Source organism: Calonectris borealis, chromosome 18 (genome assembly GCF_964195595.1).
Source record: "Calonectris borealis chromosome 18, bCalBor7.hap1.2, whole genome shotgun sequence".
NCBI lineage: Eukaryota > Metazoa > Chordata > Aves > Procellariiformes > Procellariidae > Calonectris > Calonectris borealis.
Window position 1 is genome coordinate 3,300,662 of NC_134329.1, and position 19,660 is coordinate 3,320,321.

Genomic DNA, 19,660 nt, shown 5'->3' on the forward strand with positions numbered 1-19,660 from the left:
GCCTTGCTCCCCGTGTCCTGCCAGACAGACCTAAAATATGCTGTTTACCTTTTCCAAAAGATGCGTTTAATAATACCGCCTCCCCCTTCCCCTCCCTCCCTCCCCCCCCCCCCCAAATCCTATCATCCCTTGCGGGCTGCGATAATAAATAAAAGTCTTTATTTCTCCCTCTCCCAAAGTTAAAGGGCCTTGTTCCCTCCCCGGGCAGCTGGAAGTGAGTTGCGGGCAGCGCGGGTTTGTCGGGCAGCCCTGCCTAGCGCTCCGGCTCGCTCCCCATTGCATGGGTGTGTATATATATATATCTATTTTATTAAACGTCAGCATTGACTTATGCGTCTCTTATCTCTGCTCTCTCCCCGATGTGTGCCTGCAGTGGGGGATTCAGCGAAGGAAGCTCGTAACATGGCGGATAGCGAGGAAGGCTTTGGGCTCCCGACCACGCCGGCTGACTCAGAGGCCAAAGAGCTCCAGGCTGAAGCCAAGCAGGACACTCAGCTGGGGGCCACCAGCAAGTCCCCCACCTCGCCCCAGGCAGCCTTCACCCAGCAGGTAAGGACCCACACTCCCCTTTCTCTCCCTCTCTTTATTTTCCCTTTTCTCTGCGTTTCCCCCCCCAAATACCAGCTCAGCTGGGAGGCTGCTGCAGCTCTGGGCGCTGATGAGTCATTTTAGGCCCCACGGGAGTGAAAAGTCTCACCTGACGGTGGGCCTCATCTTGCTTTAGCGTTATTTGGGGTCGTGTTCAAGCGCTAAACCTGTGGGGAAGTGCATGCGTGAATATTGGGGTGCGTGGAGGGGCGCGCATGGAAAAGCACCCAAAATACCGGAGAGAGGCACCCGCTCATGCCGCGGCAGACGCACATCCACAGGCATGAGTGTACAAATGCACAAGCGAACACACACACAGGCAGCTGCGTCCATATCTATTTGCTATGCCCGTGCGCGTTTGTATAATATATAAACATATATATGTATGTGCGCACCCCTTGTACACCCGGGCGTATGCATGCACGCAGAGACTCAGCCGCATTCGTGCATACCCAGCTCTGCCCGCACCTACGCAACAGGCCCTGAGGGCAGGATGGGGGTGTCACGCGTGGGCACCCCCGTAGCGACCCGGGGCCCAGGCATACCCTGGGGTACCCCTCATACCCTCCATCAGCCCTCGCCCCCCGGGTGCCGCTTGTGGCCGGGACACGCGTGGGGTCCCACGCGGGATCCACCGGCCGCAGCTCCCGGCGGACCTCCGCGCTGCCGAGGAGAGCAGGCCGAGGCGGCAGCGGGCCAGGCCACCCCTGGGCTTCTCCTTCCCCGCCGCCGGGGCCTTCCCCGCCCGGGCCGGGCAGTGCTGGGAGCCGTCCCCCGGCGCTCGGCCCCAGCCGGCTCGGGGCAGCCCGGGGAGGGGGGGGGAGGCGGGGAGAGGGGCTTTTCCACTGAGATCGCCTCGCCTTCAGCGGCTGCGGAGCCCCTCCGGAGAGCCCCGCTTGTCCCCTGGCAGGTAAACCCACGGGGGGAAACCTCTGCCCGCTGCGGCTGCCGCCCACGGGGGTGCGGGTGGGGGGCACGGAGGGGCCGGCGCGGTACCGGTACCGGGCTTGTCCTGGGGCTCGGGGCCACCGTGTGCATTCGGAAACCGCCTCCCGGTGCGTTTGGCGGGGTGCTCCGGCACCATTTGCAGTGGGGGGGAATATATGCGTGGCTTGGGGTGGGGGTCCACTATGCCTCCCACCCCACGGTGGGGGGATGTATTGTCCCCGCGGTGGCATCTGCGGTGCCAAGCGTGGGGCTCGCAGGGCCCCGCTGCGAGCAGCCCTTGTGGGGTGCGGGCTGGGGGTGAATGAAATGAGCGGGTGGGGGGAGCAGGGATGACACCCCGCGCCGCCCCAGCCTGCAGAAGCGATGTAAATCCCTCGTCGGAGCGGTGTAAATCTCCTCCGGCTGGCTCTTGGAGAGCAGCCGGGCCGCAGCGCTGGGGTGTTGCTCCCAGCGGCGGCTGGGCCCGGAGGATGCGGGCTGGAGCCGGCTCCGGGGCCTCCCTGCCCTCCCCTCCCCTCCGCCGAGGCCCGCAGGATCCGGCCCCAGGCCCCCCCTGCCCAGCATCCCCGGGCTCCGGCCTGAAATCCCATTCTCCCCGGCTTTGCAAACACACAAGCGGCCGGATTTTCCCGGGAATGCCCCGAGCTCCGGCCCCCATCGCCCGGCCTTTTCCCTGCGAGTTTCCCGCCGGGGCCGTGCGGGGCCCCGCCGCCCCCTCCCTGGCTCCCCCCGCACCGCTCGGGGCTGACGCTTTGTGCCTTCCTCCCTCGCAGGGCATGGAGGGGATCAAAGTGTTTTTGCACGAACGGGAGCTGTGGCTGAAATTTCACGAAGTGGGGACGGAGATGATCATAACAAAGGCCGGGAGGTAAGAGGGGGGGGCCCGCGTCCCCCCGCGTGTCTGCGTGGCTGAATCTGCCTCGTTTTTGCTGTTTGCGGGGGGGAATTGCTTAGGGGAGGGGGGGCACGCGTGTTCGCACAGCCGCGTGGGTGGGGGTGCGTGTCGGCGGCCGCGGCCCCGCTCTCCCTGACATCGGTAGGGTCACGTCTCTCGTGTGCGAGATCCCCCCCCCTCCGCGTGTGTGTGCCATGGCCCCGGGAGCGGCCGCAGAGCCCTGCCCGGCGATGCCCCGGCGGGACGGGCGTGGGGAGAGCCCTCCCTGCGAGGATATATTCAGAAGAAATTGTTTCTTCTGGCTTCTTTCTTAACCAGAACAGTTGGATCGTTAATCCCAATTTCAGGCCTCTGGAAACTTTCCAGGCGAACGCGAGTTGCAACCACTTGGCCAAAAGCTAACCTTGTTTAGAGCAGCTCGCTGGGCGATTTCGTTATTATTATTATTTTTAATTAAAGGAGCAGCTCGGCCCTTCTGCGATTTTGCAATGCCTTACGCCGTTTACAGAAGTTTCTTATTTATTTTGCGCACACTGAGGCGAATATATCCCGAACACCCACGCCACCCCATTTAAAAGTATATGTGGTCTTGAGCTACTGTTTATATACTGATCGCAAAGCTGTTTAGATGCATAGATAGATGTGTCCGCAAATAAATAGCATGCGGATCTAACTGCGTCCAGATACACGCTTCTATATGTGTGTGTTTGTCTGCGTGGGTGTGTAGAAAAATATACAGCCTTGCAAATCCGACTTTATTGGGACTGCGCGTAATCGATTCCATGACCGGCGCAGTAAGCCGGATCCATAGATAGTTATATGCGTGCGCGTGTATATTTGAGGGCGTTTGAGGCGATTTAACATTATCTTTAATATTAATATGTCGGAGGACTGTTAAATTGAGGAGTGCCTCAGCCAGCGAGACCCAGTTAAATAGTCTCTCCAGTCCCATCAGCAAACTGGGGGCAGCCCGAGAGAGGCTGTTTTCGTTGTGATTTTAAATTAAAATCCTCGGAGGAAGGACGGGAAACGCGTAGAAATACTAGCTTTAGATTGCAAGGGCACGATAAACAACGCGAGTCAAACTTTCATTTTGCTCTGTCGTCTGGCATTTGTTGTGGTCTTCCAAAATTTGCCTGAAGAGGGAGGAAAAAAAAAATACCGAGCTGGTTGTCTAAAGTTTTAGCGAATAGATCTGTCTCACGGCTCGCCTTCCCCTTGGACCTCGCTGCTGCTGGAAAAATCGCTTTTAAAGAAGGGTCTTGTGCCCAAGGGGAGTGGGGGGATGCACGGGGGAAGCTGCTGGGGGTCGGGGTCCTGCCGACCCCCGCAGCCCGGTGCCGGGTGCTCGGGGCTGGGGGAGCGGAGGGACCTCCCGAAAAACCCGAGTTCACGGGAAAAAAAGCCGTGCACGGAGGGAGACATAAACCACCTTGCAGAAATTTCAAACAAATATCGCAGTGGACAGAAATCTCGTCTGGAGAGCAATAAAACAGACATTTACAGAGCAGGGGCTTTAGGGGAGATGCGGGACAGGTTTCCTTATTTATATAATTCCCCGTGTTTATTGTTGGAGAAGTCCGCGTTCTTGCTGGTCAGGTGTTTTCGATGGAGTTACAGATCATCCTTCAGGTGGAACTGGGTTTCTTCTCCCTTAAAACCTTAAAGCTAAGCCCCCGCTTTCTTCCTTGGTAGCTTTTCCCCCCGCCTCCAGCTTTTTACAACTGAATTAAAGCCCAGCCCAGATGCCCTATCGCAGAGATAAGAGCCCGCGCCTCGGAGGGGAGCGCCGTGGTTTTGGAGGTGTGGGGTTCTTGTGTGTGCGTGTTTTAAGTCCGGGGATACATTTTCATCTGCTTTATTTTTAAATATTTGGAAAGCTCAAACTAAAATAACATCAGTGTTTTAAGTCGCTGCCTTGCAGTCATGGAAAATATTTCGAAAAGCCCCTGTCTTCAGTGTGTACCCGAGCGTTTCCAAGCATTTGTCAGGTGTGTTTCCTGATGGCTCCGAACGCGCGTGGGTCTGCACGCAGATCTGGTCTCACACCTGAGCGCGTGTAGGGTCCTTTTTATATCTGCACACAGAGCCGTTAATACACGTGGGGGTGGTTGAAATATATGTATTTTAAATATACATATTTATAGAAATATATATATTTTTACTTTTTTTTTTTTCCCTGGCACATCTCCCCTCCTGTTCCAGCGGTTTATGTATAGGGGGAAGTAACTTGCTTCCAGAAGTTCTCACGATCAGGTTTGTTCAAAGAAGGCAGAGTCGAACTCTTGGCGAAACAGATAATTAAGAAAAATATGAATAGACAAGCAGGCGCACGAGTAGGGGAATAAATAAACCCGCCAGCCTCGTTATTACGGTTCTGCCTTGATAAATCGCCTGTTTCGCCTCAGCTGGGACCCAGGGCGGTACCCAGCGGCACCCAAACATCTCCCACACCCCGGGGGAAGAATGCACCCATCCTCTGCCCGAGCCTTGCGGGAAGGTCCATCCGAGAGTGTGACGTGACCTTTTGTTAAATGACCCCCCACCGTGGCCTCCTCGCAAACACGCACGCGAAACTACCTTGGAAAACTTTCCTTTCTCCGCTTTTACATTTATTTTTATTTATTTTTATTTTTTTATTAGGCGTATGTTCCCCAGTTACAAAGTGAAGGTCACTGGACTCAATCCAAAAACTAAATACATACTGCTGATGGATATCGTACCAGCGGATGACCACAGATACAAATTCGCAGATAATAAATGGTATGCACGCGTGGGGGAACGAGGCGGGAGGGGAGCTCTGCGTCGGGCTTTCTGGGCCGGCCAAACCTGGGCAGCACAGGTCGGGGCTCAGCGGCTCATCCTTCTTTTTCCCCTGCAAAGGAGAGATGTTGGGCTGCAGGGGCTTCACCTGAGCCCCTCGGGATGCTCCCACGGTCCTCGGGAGAGAAATGCATCAAAAAAGGAGAAAAGTCTGTCGCAATTAGCTAACGATAACTGTAGTCCTGTTTGACGATGAGATTATTGGCTATCGTGGAGCCGACAGTTTAATTATGTTAAGGAAGAGAATATCTCCGGACAGGAAAATCTTTAAGGATTGGTGCACGGTCCGTCCTCTGCTCCCGGCTTGGGTGCAGGGAATTAGGGAGGGGGGGAAGGATGGGGTTAAACGGGGAAGCAGCGAGAGCCGTCGCCGACGGGAAAGGTGCCACCGAGTTCAATTAATTCCCCGAGCAGTATTTGTATATGCCTTTTCTCCCCAAGCGCGGCGTGACCGGCTGGCACCGCGCTGCCTCCGCGCACGGGGATACCTGAGCGGGAGGGACCCCACCGCGGGGGATGGATGGGGAGCAGGAGTCTAAGGGAGAGACCCCACGGGGGGGGATGATGGAGAGCAGGACCCCACGGGAGAGGCCCCACGGGGGGGGATGGATGGGGAGCAGGAGCCCAGGGGAGAGGCCCCACGGGGGGGGATGGATGGGGAGCAGGAGCCCACGGAAGGGACACCACCGGAGGGGATGGAAGGGGTGCAGGAGCCCACGGGAGCCCCCGCCGCGCCCGGAGCTCAATGCCTGTGTCCCCACGCAGGTCGGTGACGGGGAAGGCAGAGCCGGCCATGCCAGGGCGGCTGTACGTGCACCCCGACTCCCCGGCCACGGGCGCCCACTGGATGAGGCAGCTGGTTTCCTTCCAGAAGCTCAAACTCACCAACAACCACCTCGACCCCTTCGGACATGTAAGTACCGGGGGCGGGAGAAGGGCACAGCGCCCGCGGAGGGCTCCCGGGGCCCCCATGCGTGCTCCCGGCCCTCTCCCACGGCGTGTCCCTCACCCACGCGTGGCCTCCCCCACCGCTGCCAGCGCCACCGAGGTCATGGCAATGTCACCCATCCCCAAATCTGTTGTGTGGGTGGGGTGTTATTTTCTTCCCTGAGAGGGTGGGATGAACCCCAGTGAAGGACCCCCCCCAAATGGAAGCATAAACCTTACAAATGGGCTATTTCGCAGCACTGCGTGGGAATTGATTACAGACCCCCAGGGCCTGGAGTCCGCGAGTGGGCGAAACGCGCCTGGCTTAATTGAGTATTTAGCTACCTGGTTTTAACCTCATGGAGAGTCTTGGAGTGTTAAAATCTGCTCGTTGCCTCCGTGAATTTGGCTAACAGGTAAAATCAATCAGGCATAATTATTCGAGGAAATAGGACCTAAACCCGTGTGGATCCCGTGATCCAAAAAAAAAAAAGCAACAATAATTAAAGACAATAAAAAAAAAATTGAAATCCCGCTGGAGCTTCTTGGGCATAAAAAGGTCTTTGCTAGACTCGTGGGGCCGTGAAAGCTTGTGTGAATTCTGCAGCCAGAAACAGCCCTCCTTCGAAGGTCTCCAAAGATGTGTGTTCCTCTGAGCAAATATATATGTGCATGTATGAATAATATATATATCTATAAAAATATATATATATAATTACTTAAGCGGGTATGCGAATCCAGATCCCGCTATCCCTTTCCAAGAGCGTATTTTTCTCCAGTCTCATTTCAACACTTCAGTTTCATTTTTTTTCCAAGTTCTTTTTTTTTTTCCTCTTCGCTTTTTAATGATAAATCTTGTGCTATTAAATCCCTTCCCACATGGTCGCTAAGGAGCCGGGGGGGGCTGCAGGGCAGAGCGGCCAGACAAGCCCCCAGCCCACCCCAATGCTGAGCATCTTTTTACGAGCGCTCCTTTTCCGCTCCAGTTGGGGGGTTTTATAATTTTTATTTTATTTTAATTTTGCCTTGAGCTGGGGGCAAAGTGGTTTGCAAGCGCTGCTTTCCAGGGATCAGGACCTTCCCCACTCCCTCGGGAAGCGGGAGGGGAGAGCGGGGACTCGCAACAGCGCAGCTGGGGGGACCTCTCCCACCCCCCGGGCTGGTTTTGGGGAGCAGTCCCGGGGCGGGGGGATCCGGGCCGGGGCCGGGCATCCCCCGCTGCGAACAGGCGGCTCTGGGGAAAAGTCCCTCTAAACAAACCGAAGGCGCTGAGGGGACAATAAGGGACTTCAGAGGAGGAGCTGCACCAGGAGTCTCTCAATTAGAGTCGCTGTAATGAAATTAAAAACCATTAGATCGTTCACCGTTGATGTCTACGACTTTCCTGGATGTCAAAGCAATTTGCTTAAACCCCCGGGACGGGGGAGGCGGCGGCGGGGCGCGCTGCGTCTCGCTGTCGCCAGGATCCGGCAATCATTATCGTGACCGAGCGGCCCCCCGCCGCCCCCCCCCGCCACCTTCCCCCAGATTAACCCGGTACCGAGCAGGGACCGCTTTTTATCTTGAACACAGCGTGTCCCCCCCCACCCCTGCCACCCTCGTCTCCCATCCTTTGCGGGGGGGGGGAACTAAATCCCTCCAGTCCTCTGCTTCCATCCTCTCTTCTTGCCTCTTTGCCCTCCTGGGGGGGCTTGAGATGCCCGGACCATGGTGGTGGTGAGCTGAGAGGTTCTGGGAGCTGTGAAGGGCCTGGGAAGGCGGGGAGCCCCCACCAGCAGCAGGTTCAGAATGCCAACACGTGTTGGGGGAGCAGCTCCGGCCGCCCCGGGCCGTGGGGGGCACAGCCCGGGGCTGGCGGGAGGGGGCAGCGAGTAAGGAGCCACCTTTCACAGCATCACCCGGCCTTTGGTTGGGGAGGTGAGGGATTTTCCTGAGAGATATGTCCCCCCACCCCAGCACCTAAATCAGCCCTTCTGGGGGAGCCCTGAAGAGGGCGAAGATTTTGGGGAAGGGGATGCGAGGACCTGCGGGCCCCTCTCCTCCTCCTCCTCCTCTTCCTCCTCTCCCCATGCCCGGGCAGCGGGGCGTGCGCCGCGCTGTGCCCCCTCCATTCCCACGGGGTGTCCTCTCCTTCTCCCCTTGCCCAGATCATCCTGAACTCCATGCACAAGTACCAGCCCCGGCTCCACATCGTGAAAGCGGACGAGAACAACGGCTTCGGCTCCAAGAACACCGCCTTCTGCACCCACGTCTTCCCGGAGACCGCCTTCATCGCCGTCACCTCCTACCAAAACCACAAGGTGAGGGGCTGGGCCGGCCCCCGCACCGGCAGACCGCGTCCCCTCTCCTGCCCTCCTCCCGCTGCTCCTCCCGAGGGCCTCGGCTCCCCTCTCCCCTTCTCCCCCCCCTTCTTCTTTTCTCCCCCCCTTCTTCTTTTCTCCCCCCCTTCTTCTTTTCTCCCCCCCTTCTTCTTTTCTCCCCCCCTTCTTCTTTTCTCCCCCCCTTCTTCTTTTCTCCCCCCCTTCTTCTTTTCTCCCCCCCTTCTTCTTTTCTCCCCCCTTCTTCTTTTCTCCCCCCTTCTTCTTTTCTCCCCCCTTCTTCTTTTCTCCCCCCTTCTTCTTTTCTCCCCCCTTCTTCTTTTCTCCCCCCTTCTTCTTTTCTCCCCCCTTCTTCTTTTCTCCCCCCTTCTTCTTTTCTCCCCCCTTCTTCTTTTCTCCCCCCTTCTTCTTTTCTTTCCCCCTTTCTTCTTTTCTTTCCCCCTTCTTCCCCCCTTTTCTCCCCTTCTTTCCCCCTTCCTTTCCCCCCCTTCTTTTTTCCCCTTCTTTCCCCCCTTCTTTTTTTCCTCCTTTCTCTCTCCTTCTTTCTTTTCCCCTTCTTTCTTTTCCCCTTCCTCTTTTCCTCTTCCTCCCCTTTCCTCTCACTACACACCCGTCCCATTCCCTCTGTTATTCCTGGTGACACAGACAAAGCGTCTAAAGTCGGGGTTTAGGGTGAGCCAAGGAGGGATTAGCTCAACAGGATGGTTTGCTCGTAGAGGAGACGACCAACCAAGGAAGTTGGCTTTATCTTCTTTCCCCCGCATCGGTCAAAGCCTTGTAATCTGGAGAAGGGAGCCCGACGCTCCCCTCGGCGGCCTGGGCGCCGATAACCCGGCCTGGCCGCGCTCCGGCCCTTTGTTTGGGGAAGGGCTCCTTCCCCGGCCGCTGCTCGGCGGCCCTGCAGGGAGGTGGGGTGGGGGCTGCGGGGTTGGAGGCCCTGGAAGGAAAGGGAGGCTCTGTGCCTGAAATCAGCTCCCCGCCTGCCCAAGCAAAACAAAGAAAAAAAAAAAAAAAAAGGTTTTCTTGGGGTGCCGCCGGGCGGACACGGGTGGGTTCCCGCTGCCGCCCCCCTCCGCCTGCCCGGCCGGGGGGACCCCCCCGTGGGGCTGCTGCCCCCTCTCCTTCCCCTGCTTGGCTTTCGGCTTCCCCACCCAGTGAGGAAGGAGGAGGAGGAAGGCTCAGGGCTGGGGAGGAAGGTTCAGGGCTGGCGTAGTTCTCAGTAGATGTATTTAGCGATGCCTTTCACTGACTGCCCCTCACCACTGCCCACAGACCCCGATAGCCCCTCTCTAGAGCAGAGTCCCATGAAAAGCCACTTTTCCTTTGGAAAAAAAGCAAATTCCTTCCCAAATTGCATAGGAAGCGATTACTGGTACTTACGGGCAGGTAGGATGGCTCCTCTGCGCCTGACAGAGTGAAATCATGCGCTTGTTTTTTCAAATGGAGAAAGGTCATTTAACACCCCGGATAGATCCCGGATGGTTTCCTGGAGATGTAAGTAGGAAGCTCCTAAACCTGCACGAAATGGTTGCGTTTCCTCCGTCCATCAGTTGGCAAGGGTGACGCGGAGAGCAGAGGTAGGCTGGAGAAGAAAGAGTGTTTCACTGTAACTAGGGAGAAAAGAAAATACTTCCCTGCCCTTTAAAATAGGAGCTGTTGGCACAACCAGGACAAGCAAACTGAATCCAAATTGAGTCCTCGCCAAATTGTGCCTTAAATTATAACTCCGCTGTGGATGCTATAAAATCAAGTTTAACTTCTGCTTGATGGATTCGGAGAAAGAATATAATATTAATAGAACTGGGAGTTAATAAAACAGGACATACTGCTCGCTTTAAAGGCATTTCCCTATGAGAAAACAGACCTGAATTTAACTGCTTTCCTTTGAAGAAAAATAGGACTGTTTTATAAAAAAAAAATTATCATGCAAATAAAACAAAAGCAAAGCAGAAACATGTAAGTACAGTAGTTTGGGAAAACTGCCATATTAGGAGGAGCAGGAATATTTGATTGTAAATCAACAACATCTGGTTGATAAGAAATGACATCTGCATATCCGTCTCCGTCAAAACATACGCACTGACAAACGCATGAATCCCTACAGACACACACGTGCTCGCATCCCAGCAGACACACGCACACGCACACAGACACCACTACATATTTTACACACCCCCCTACACATTTTACATACATTTACATCCCTCCCCCCAGCGCACGTATTCTACTTCTTGCTGCACTGAATCATTGGGGGAACAAAGAAAGCTGTAGCCCCAAGATAAAGACCCAATTGAGAAAGATAGAGCCATAAAAATAAACCAGGGAATGATCTACCCTAAATGGCATCTCCCTCCAGGGAAGGGAATAAAATTTGTAGCTTGCCCCAGTGCAGATGGAGAATAATACTGGGGCTGAGGCGGCGCGCAGCTGATGCTGTTGCAGATGCTGGCTGTGCGGAAGGGGTGACATCCTTCAGCGAAGCTGAGTGGCAAGTGGGGTCTTTGCCACAAGCAGAAACCCGTGTTCAGCTTTCACAGCTGAGATGTTGCTTGGCAAAACATATTTTCATGTTGCAATGCAGACTGCATTTCCCGTTGCCATAAACGATTGCAGTCCCACTGGTCTGCGCCTGTCTGCATCGAGCTCCCCAAGCGGGGTCTGCCTGTCCATCCCCACGTCTCTTTGTCAGTGCACTACCTATTTTTTCCCATTTGCAGCCATCTCTCTCTCACTTCCACCCATCACCTGTAGCGCATCCTTCACGCAAACTTTCCTCTCTGCACAATCACACACCGTTTGTATACACCGACGTATTTTACACACAGTTTTTATACACTCATGTATTTTACACAGACACACATATAAATATACACAAACAAATGTATATGTGCATGTGGTTTAGGCTTCAAGAGCTATGTTATAGCTGAATACTGTTACAGTATTAATTGTATGACTTGCCCATAAATGCATTTGAGTCTATGCTTACACAGCTTCTAGAAATACCTGCCTGATTTCAGATCCGTCAATTTATTTCAATAACACAGCTGCAATCCCGGTGTAGGGCTTGTGCTTATTTCCCCTGATATTTCAGACAGCTTAAAGATATTTAAGCACACTGGGATCTCCCCCTCCCCAGCCCTACTCCCCAAAAGGAAGCTTAAGCTACGAAGAAAGTCTTGGTAAAGTTTTCAGTGCGGTTGTCAGCAGCTTGGTCGACCACCTCCCCCCTCTCTGCAACCCTGAAAAAATACCCCAGAAATATTGAGGTGTTAAAATAGGTCACATGCACATTTCATTTCCTTGCCATTTACACAATGGGTGCTTGCAATCAGGTTGATTCCCAAATATTAACTTCCCCTGCAGTTAAGTACCATTTTGCTGTAGCTTAAATCATTGTGCTACTAGCTCATATTTATTAGGTACTAGCTCTCTGCTTAGGACCAGGAAATGAACCCTAATAGACAGAAATAATTAAGGTTCTGCCCTCATGAGGGTTCTTTCAAAAGCAAGAATTCACAACAATTATTCTCATTAATTTTTACAACCTACTTTCCCCGTTAGCTGGACTTGGGCTTTATATTGGCTTTCCCCCCTCAGGATATCCGGTTTTATGCTGATTCCCCCCCCCCCAAAGTTATTTAACATTCTTGGTAGCCCAAATTCTTTTAAGGTAACATTAGCCCCAGCTGGGATCTGTAGGCACCCAGAAATGCTATGTGCACCATAGCGATGAGGAGAACCAGGGAAGGGCCTGCCTGAAGACTAATCTGATGCGCTCCCAGATAGCCAGTGGGCGTGGAGAAACGTGCTGGTGGGCTTTCTGAATATATAGCCTGATTCCACCCCCAGAAAGACCCCTGTACTGAAATAGCGCTGTTAAGTTGGCCAAGCCAACTGGTGCTCCATCCTGCCCAATTTTGGAGAGCTGCCTGTGCGGCTCTCCTCTGAGCGCGCGGCCTTTTGCCACTCTGTCGAGGCATCTCGCAGGGCTCTGTAGGCGTAGCTGCTGCCAGAGGCGGGCAGGTCCTTGGGCTCGGGGTGTTTTGCCCTGAGAGCTCAGTTCTCCTTGTCTTTGATTGCAGGTAGCCACCTCCATCACTTCAGCAGAGGCCACCAATGCGGTGGCCTGGCTGGCATCCCATGGAGTGCCTCCGTGCAGAGACTGGACCTGGTCCAGTCCCCCAAAGCAGCCCTGTCCCCCAAACTCTCCCTGCCCAGCCTGGGGCTGTTGGCCCCGAGTCTTCCCACCTCCATAGCAAGAAGGGGCAGCCTCTCTCCTTACTCAGGGCAGGCTCCTCCCCGAAGGGGGGTCCCCCAAGCGCTGAGAGAGGCAGGGCTCCCTGGGGTTAAGCGAGGTGAGACCATGTATCTCCTCTTCATCGCCAGGACGGGTGGCTTCTGTGCAGCCCTCGGTCACTCGGGGACCGCAGTGAGCTCTTCTCTCCCTGACTCTCTCCAGGGCTCCTCACATCTCTACTCTCAAATGCTTAGTCCTGTTCCAGGCTTCGATGGGAGAGTGCTTCCTTCAAGAGGTCTTGTGCCCTTCACAACCTTGTCTGAACCAGTCCTGTCTCTCTCTGCCCCTTTGTCCTCAGTCTTGTCCCTGCCTCCCTGCCAGCCCCGGGTGCTCAGCCAGCCCCGAGCCCCCGGCCCCTTTCAGTCCTCAATCCAGACCCTCTCCCCAAGCTCTGCAAAGACACTCTATCTCTCTTCAGCCTTGCTCCCGCCCCACCTCCTTCCCCTCCACCCAACACTGTGCAAGGTCTGTCTCTTCTCATCCTCCCTTCTTGTCTCCCAGTTCAGCCAACAGCCTCCTCAATGAGCCCCTCTGTCTTGCACCACTACCTCCGACCAGCCACTGGCTCTCAGTCCCTCCCATTTCCTTCACTGGCTTCTGGGTTCGGCATCTTCTCCCCCCTGCCAGCAGCCCTCCCTTCCCCTGGCCTTTACCTTGGGCTCCGAGTCCCAGCTCCCCATCCAGCTCCTCTGTTTGGCCCAGCCAGATGTACGTAGTCTCAGCAGGCACCTTGTCTTCATCTATTTCTTTCCTTCCCTCCTCTGGTTTGGCTTCCTCCTCCACGCTGACTTGGTTTCCACCTGGGGTACGTGAGAGTGCAAAAGAAAAAGGCTCTGTGCTTTCAAGCCTGAAGCCCAGCCTCCCAGTTCCTCCCAGCACAGCCGGCTGCAGTGGTGGCAGGGATGGTCCTGGCCCCTCTCTGCCACGCTGAGCAGGACCATGGTCACCTGCAGGGCAGGGACAGCACGTATCCCCACAGCGTGGGGAGGTCCATGCATGTTCAGCTCAAGGGTAATCACCCCGATCTCTTCATCACTAAATGGGGTGACCTGAATGGTGATTTTTTTCTCACTCAGGCTTTTAAATTGTCAAGTGGGGCAGATTTTCACAAGAAGAGAGCTCAGAAACTAAGGATCCCCCCTTGCAGAATGTTAAGTCCCTTTTCCAAAACACCCAGCCTTTAGGACAGATTCAGAAAAGCCCAAGAGGGTCAGGGTGGTGTGTTTTCCCTTAGCTGAAGTGCTCAAAAAAAATGGGACTGATTGATAGTAAAATAAGTAAAAAAGGAACATTCTGTGGTGTGGAACATTTCAGCCCTAACAAAGTTTTGTGAAGTTAGAAGCAATTGAGAAAAATCTTATTATGGCAAGTGCTTGACAAAAAGTAATCCTAGTTTTGACCCTGGCCATAACAACATTCATGAGCCTGTAGACACACATACCCATATAAATACATGGCCGTGCAAAAAAAAAAGAAGAAAAGTAAAGCGTCTTTCCTCGACCTAACTAGATGCAAAGCTAAATTTTATCATACTGGAGCTAAAGATGCCGTCGGACATGTCTCAGCAGAAGTGCTTTGTGGTCAGTTAGCCCAGAGAGCGGAGTGCAGAGGAGCGGCGCTGAGATTTCATCGGGAATTGTCGCTTCCCGTTAAAGTGAAGATGAATCCATAGGTCAGACAAGCCCTGAAAAGTGTAAATCTGGGAGGCTTCAGCCTGGAAAGCTCTCGTCTCGGAAGGGTCTGCAGCAGCTTTAGAAATCAGAGGTCAGAAGCAAACTTTGCCATCAGTTTCTTTCAGTAACAAATACATAAACAAAGCCCTACAGTTTTATTGAATCTGTGCTATATAATTTAGCCCTGGGCACTCTGTCTTAATGACCTTGCAGGACGTTGTATTTTTTTTATTTTTCATGATGTAATTGTCATTTGACTTTCTGACAGCTTTTTCTTTTCCCCCCCAATGAGTTACAGTCAATTAAACAGAGTTTCGCTGTGGCAAAGTTGATCCAGAAGAAGGTTATTTCCACCCATTCGTTTGCTTTTCCACCTCTGAAATAGTTTGTAAGTCAGACAAAAACTGGCCAAACAAAATATCTTCCACAGGCTGTTTTCTAAAGCAGGGATTCACCAACTTTTTCTCTATTTTCTATTTTGTTGTGTACGGTTTTGTTAAATCTGGCTTGGACTCTCCTGGCTTAGTGCTAGGGCTGATACCGTGAGTTATCATCTAGGGAAACTTTGTTCTGAAAGCTCCTGCTGGAATCCATGTGAGGTACACCAAAGAGCTGAGACCTAATTTAAAACCTGCTGTAGGCCCTGGTTTCTAGATGCCTTCAATCGAGCAGATCTCTAATTTTAAGGAGGCTGAAGTGAGTTAGCTGTGCTTCACTTGGGGCTTTCTGCCACCAACACATACGTTAATACCTTTGCTTGTAAGAGTCTTCCCGATGAGGGTTAGGGGACTTCGCTACTCATACAGCAACGTATTGGCAAGATTGAGGTCCCACGCGATATTTTGTCCGACATTTTGTGGGTGATTAAAGGCTTGATTCATCAAACAGGGCATTCATCTGAGGTCCTTAAATTAGGGGCTAGCGTGTTGACGGCTCCTTCTCCAGTGAATGGAGAGCGTTGGGGACCTGTGAAGGCAATGCTACCCACCTCAGAGCCCCAATGCCCTCTGGCAGTCCCCATCTCCCTCCATTGATTCCAGCAGGAACGCCGGGAGACGAGGTTCCCAGTGCAGGCGCCTTGGTTAAAATGCCTTCGGTTAGGTTGGGATGAATCCGGCCCTTTGTACATTTGTGTGCTGGTGCCAATACTGTAAATCCTCGCTCAGTGAAGGACTTCACTTATGCAAGCAAATATTGCCATTGGGTTCGGCAAGTGAGGACAACTCGTACATTTAGCGTGCTTCAGAATGCAAATTGCATAGAAACATTCAAAAAGTTGAATAATGCCTATTATTCATTATAGAAGTGCCACCACCTCTCCGGTGGAAACCGATAGGCAGTTTCTTTGTAAAATACACAGCTGGTTGTCTAATTATTCAGGGCTTTTAATTATAAAATGCACCCCTGTTTTACTGCTAGAGAACGGCTCAAATTGGACCACATAGATTGTTTGTTCACCCTTCTCTTTGAAATCTGAAATGCGTGACAAAAAAGCGCAATGACCCGTTTATGTACTAAATTAGGTCCTGGTTTAACGGACCTAATGGGGTGATGGGGTCTTTGTGTGAGATTTGGAGCTGAATTAGGCAAAAATGGCGAATAAACAAATGGCCTTTGGAAAAAAATATGCTATAAGATGAGAAAATAGCAAAATAATCTGGTCATGCAGACACCTGGCGGGGTTTGCTATTGACACTAGCCGAGCCAGATTTTTCTCTTTGAATTTTGGCAAAGAGGTGGGTCCAGTTGTGTGTGCTTGACTTGGTGAACATGAACCTCTCTCTGTTCTCCCGCCCTTAATCTGGAGCTCTTTCCTTCCTGTTGGCCAACTTGCAATAGGAAGGAAGGACAGCGTTTCCATAAAATGCGGTGAGCACATGAAGTTCCTCCAATGGCAAACACAGGGTTGTCTCTCCTCCTGAGCAAGTGCAAGTGGCTCTCCCGACTCCTGGCTGAGGGCTCGGAATGCCAGGCAGCGATGGAGAGGAGAGAAGAAGGGGAACTGTTGCTTCTTCTGCCTGAATATTATGGCCTTGCAGCTAGATCACACCTGATGCAGACTCAGTCCTGCTCTGCAAAGACACCAAAACATTTGCATCAAATTTGGTGCGGCAGAGTTTGTGCAAGACCAGCGGGGCATTTGAGGGTGTTGCTGGTCCACAGTTAATATTTGCTTAAATGACAACCCCTGGCTTGAGAAAAACTATTCACCTACGCCCTCAGGAGAGGTTTGTGAAGGAGAGGATTGCACCTCTTCGAGCAGCACGGTTGCTTTGGATAAGGGTACGTTCTGTAGAGCAGCTGCTCTAAGTGTTTAATTTAGATGTTGTAAGAGGACCAAAGTTAGGAGTCTGAGGAGGATTCATCCCAGCAAACCTTAGATGCTGAAGGTAACCAACTAAGTGAGCAAACTAGTCTCTCTTAATTCCTTCTAAAATCAATGGGGAGACAAATATTCCTCCAGGGCACGACGGTCAGTGGTGGAGTTGCCCTCCAAGTACCTTAGGCAGTTAGTCCACGCAGTGCTTACAGGTGTGGGGCTGGTTGGGGAATCATGTCAGATGCAGAGCACCTGGAGTACATTTAGCTGGTCTGAAATACAGAAAGGGTGAGCCTTACCAGTCTGAGTGAGAGGAGCCAGGGTCTGAGAGGTAAGGTTTTGGTCATGGCTGCGCATTGATGAGAAAATACTTGTTGGTGTCAGTGGGATTTGTTCAGGCAATATGACTTTCATCCCTGGTCCTCTGGTCGGTGCAGCCCCTTCTGTCTCAACAGCAAAAAGAAAGTAAGTAACTCTAAGAAAGCAGATTTGCTCCAGTGAGAAATTTGTGTGTGTGCATTAGTTATGGGACAAGCCTGAGAGAAGCGAGAGGTTGTTGACAGGAGATATTTTTCCAGTGGAGAGATCTAGAGGAAGGCCCATCCGGAGTGGTCAATGCCTGAGCTGAGGGATGTCTTGAGTTCCTGAAAGCTGTGTTTTCCCCCACATCCCTATAGGCTTGAGTTTAATAAACAATATCCCCTCTCTCCCAGGCCATGCCTTGGACTTGTGATGAACCCGTTGCATTTCCTCCCTTTCAGATCACCCAGTTAAAGATTGAGAACAACCCTTTTGCAAAAGGCTTCCGCGGCAGCGACGACATGGAGCTCCACAGGATGTCCAGGATGCAGAGGTAACGCGTGCCTCCGTCGTGGGGACCCGCTCAGGACCTGAGAGCTGCCTGGCCTTTGCTTTGCATGTGACTTGTGGCTTGAGCTAAGCCAGGACTTAGTGGCAGTCCCTTCTCTGGCATCCGCATGTGCGTTTTACGTCAGCTGTTGAAATATCATCAGGTCGTGGGGCCAAAATCCAAGACTTCCCACTCCGAGGTGAATGCCTCAACTGCTGGGTTACAGAGGCAGGATCTCACTTGTGGGTTGTCTTCTTGGCCGCAGGGACCTTGTATTTCTTTCTGACATGTCCCCATCCAGAACAACCTCTAGCTTTGTGCTAAACAGATGTCTCTGCGGCTGCATGTGGGCTTAAACCTGTTTGAAGCCACAAGAGACTTGGACTAGCTCTGAGAAGCTCTGGTCACCAGGCTATTGCGGAATGGCTGTTGGGTATTTCTTTCCCCAGGTGGCAGTGCTTTAAAGACAAAGCTCACAGCCTTGTTCTGGGAGCAGGTTGGTTAAGGATGCTCCAGAAGCCTCTGGAGATCTCGGTGTAGAGACCTGTGCTGGTTTCTGGCTTTCAGAGGATCTTTGGCAGGAGGGGAGTGTTTGCCTGGTTGGTTCTGGATGTGCAGAGCAGGAGCGTAGGCATGGTGGTTTCAGGTAGAAGAAGGAAGGTATTAGAAAATGTTGGGATCTCCAGGGCCAGGTGGCTGAAGAGGTCTTTTTGAATCTCAGTTTTGGATGTAAGTACTTAAGCTGAAAATCAAGCCTAAATCCTGTTTAAAAATCCTGTTTAAAATCCTTTTCTAAATGTCAGTCCTGCCGGTAATTAACTTCATGCCTTTCACTTCACTTGGAACTTCGTCTATGTGTCAAGTTGCTTCCTGGTGCAAATGTTTTGCAGGAACCCTGCCATACCCATGATTACACCTAAGACAGATGTAGATGCTCAGTATAGCATTTTCCATCCAGGAGGGCAGGAGTGAGTCAGATCCTTTATTCTCCGGGACCAGCAGAGCTGGCTCGCAGAGGAGGGCTGTAGGGACCTGCGTTGTGACCTTCTGCTGGGAGGGCTCTCTCCACCGCCCGCCCGGGAGCCGGCTGTAGGTGGTCACTGCAGGCTGGAGTGAAGATGCCGGTGCAGATGCAGGAGCCTCTTCTGGTTGCCCTAGTCGGTGACCTGAGCATGGCTCTCCGTAGCCGTGCAAATCGCACTGGCGGGCAACAAATAATGCCTGTAATCCTGCAAATGCTTACACCGTAACCCTACTCAAATGGGCAATGTACTCCTGTGTACAAACATTTTCAGGCTCAGACCCAGAAAAGCCTATATATATATATATATATATAAAAGTATGTATAACACTTACTCAATCTAAATCATTTCTGTGGTCTTCTGAATGTGCCCTGTGTGTGTGTTCCCTGCCTGCCCTTTCCAACGACAGCACAGATCCTGGCATAATACGTCAATATTTATTTATTTATGGGTGCACTACCACTTGAAATAGCTTTTCCCCCCCTCCCTCCCGTGCCAGCCTCCCAAGCTCTACTGGAACTTGAGTAACGATGGCCCCCGCACATTTTTGCTGCTAAACTACCCTTTCATTACGGTCAATGGAAAGATTTGAAGGTTTGCATTCATCGTGGGGTTTTTTGGAGCGGGAGGGAGGAGGTAAAACAGTGAGGACTATTAGAAGGGCTTCATGCCATATGAAGAGCATGGCATCTAGCCATGCTGAGCTTGTGCTAAAAATTGCTTGGCATTTTTATGCAGGCCTGCGGTCACAGTCGATGATACAGTGAACAGAAACACTTGGAATATATAAATACGCCCGCTCAGACCTGGCAGAGTTGAAAGGGTTAAAATCCACAGCGCTGACTTTACAGGATAATTTCTGATGTTCACTTCCTTAATAACTTATCCTCTGTACCGATAGCATAGAAATGACTGTGTACCTTTACAAAGATGTCATTTTTTTTTAAGGGAGAGCAGGATAAGATTATTATAGTAAAATAAAGACCCATTCAAGGTTGA

General features: G+C 52.5%; 1 protein-coding gene across 1 annotated transcript in view; it reads left to right on the top strand.

Moving 5' to 3' along the window:
* Positions 1 to 396: 396 nt before the first annotated feature.
* TBX5 (T-box transcription factor 5) overlaps positions 397 to 19,660 on the top strand; it is a 37,625-nt gene continuing 18,361 nt past the window's right edge. Inside the window, exons 1-6 of the mRNA XM_075167092.1 lie at positions 397 to 549; positions 2,310 to 2,404; positions 5,075 to 5,194; positions 6,020 to 6,167; positions 8,329 to 8,481; positions 17,551 to 17,642. Of these exons, the coding sequence (XP_075023193.1) occupies positions 403 to 549; positions 2,310 to 2,404; positions 5,075 to 5,194; positions 6,020 to 6,167; positions 8,329 to 8,481; positions 17,551 to 17,642 (755 nt within the window). The 5' untranslated portion in view covers positions 397 to 402. The remainder of the gene's footprint in view (positions 550 to 2,309; positions 2,405 to 5,074; positions 5,195 to 6,019; positions 6,168 to 8,328; positions 8,482 to 17,550; positions 17,643 to 19,660) is intronic.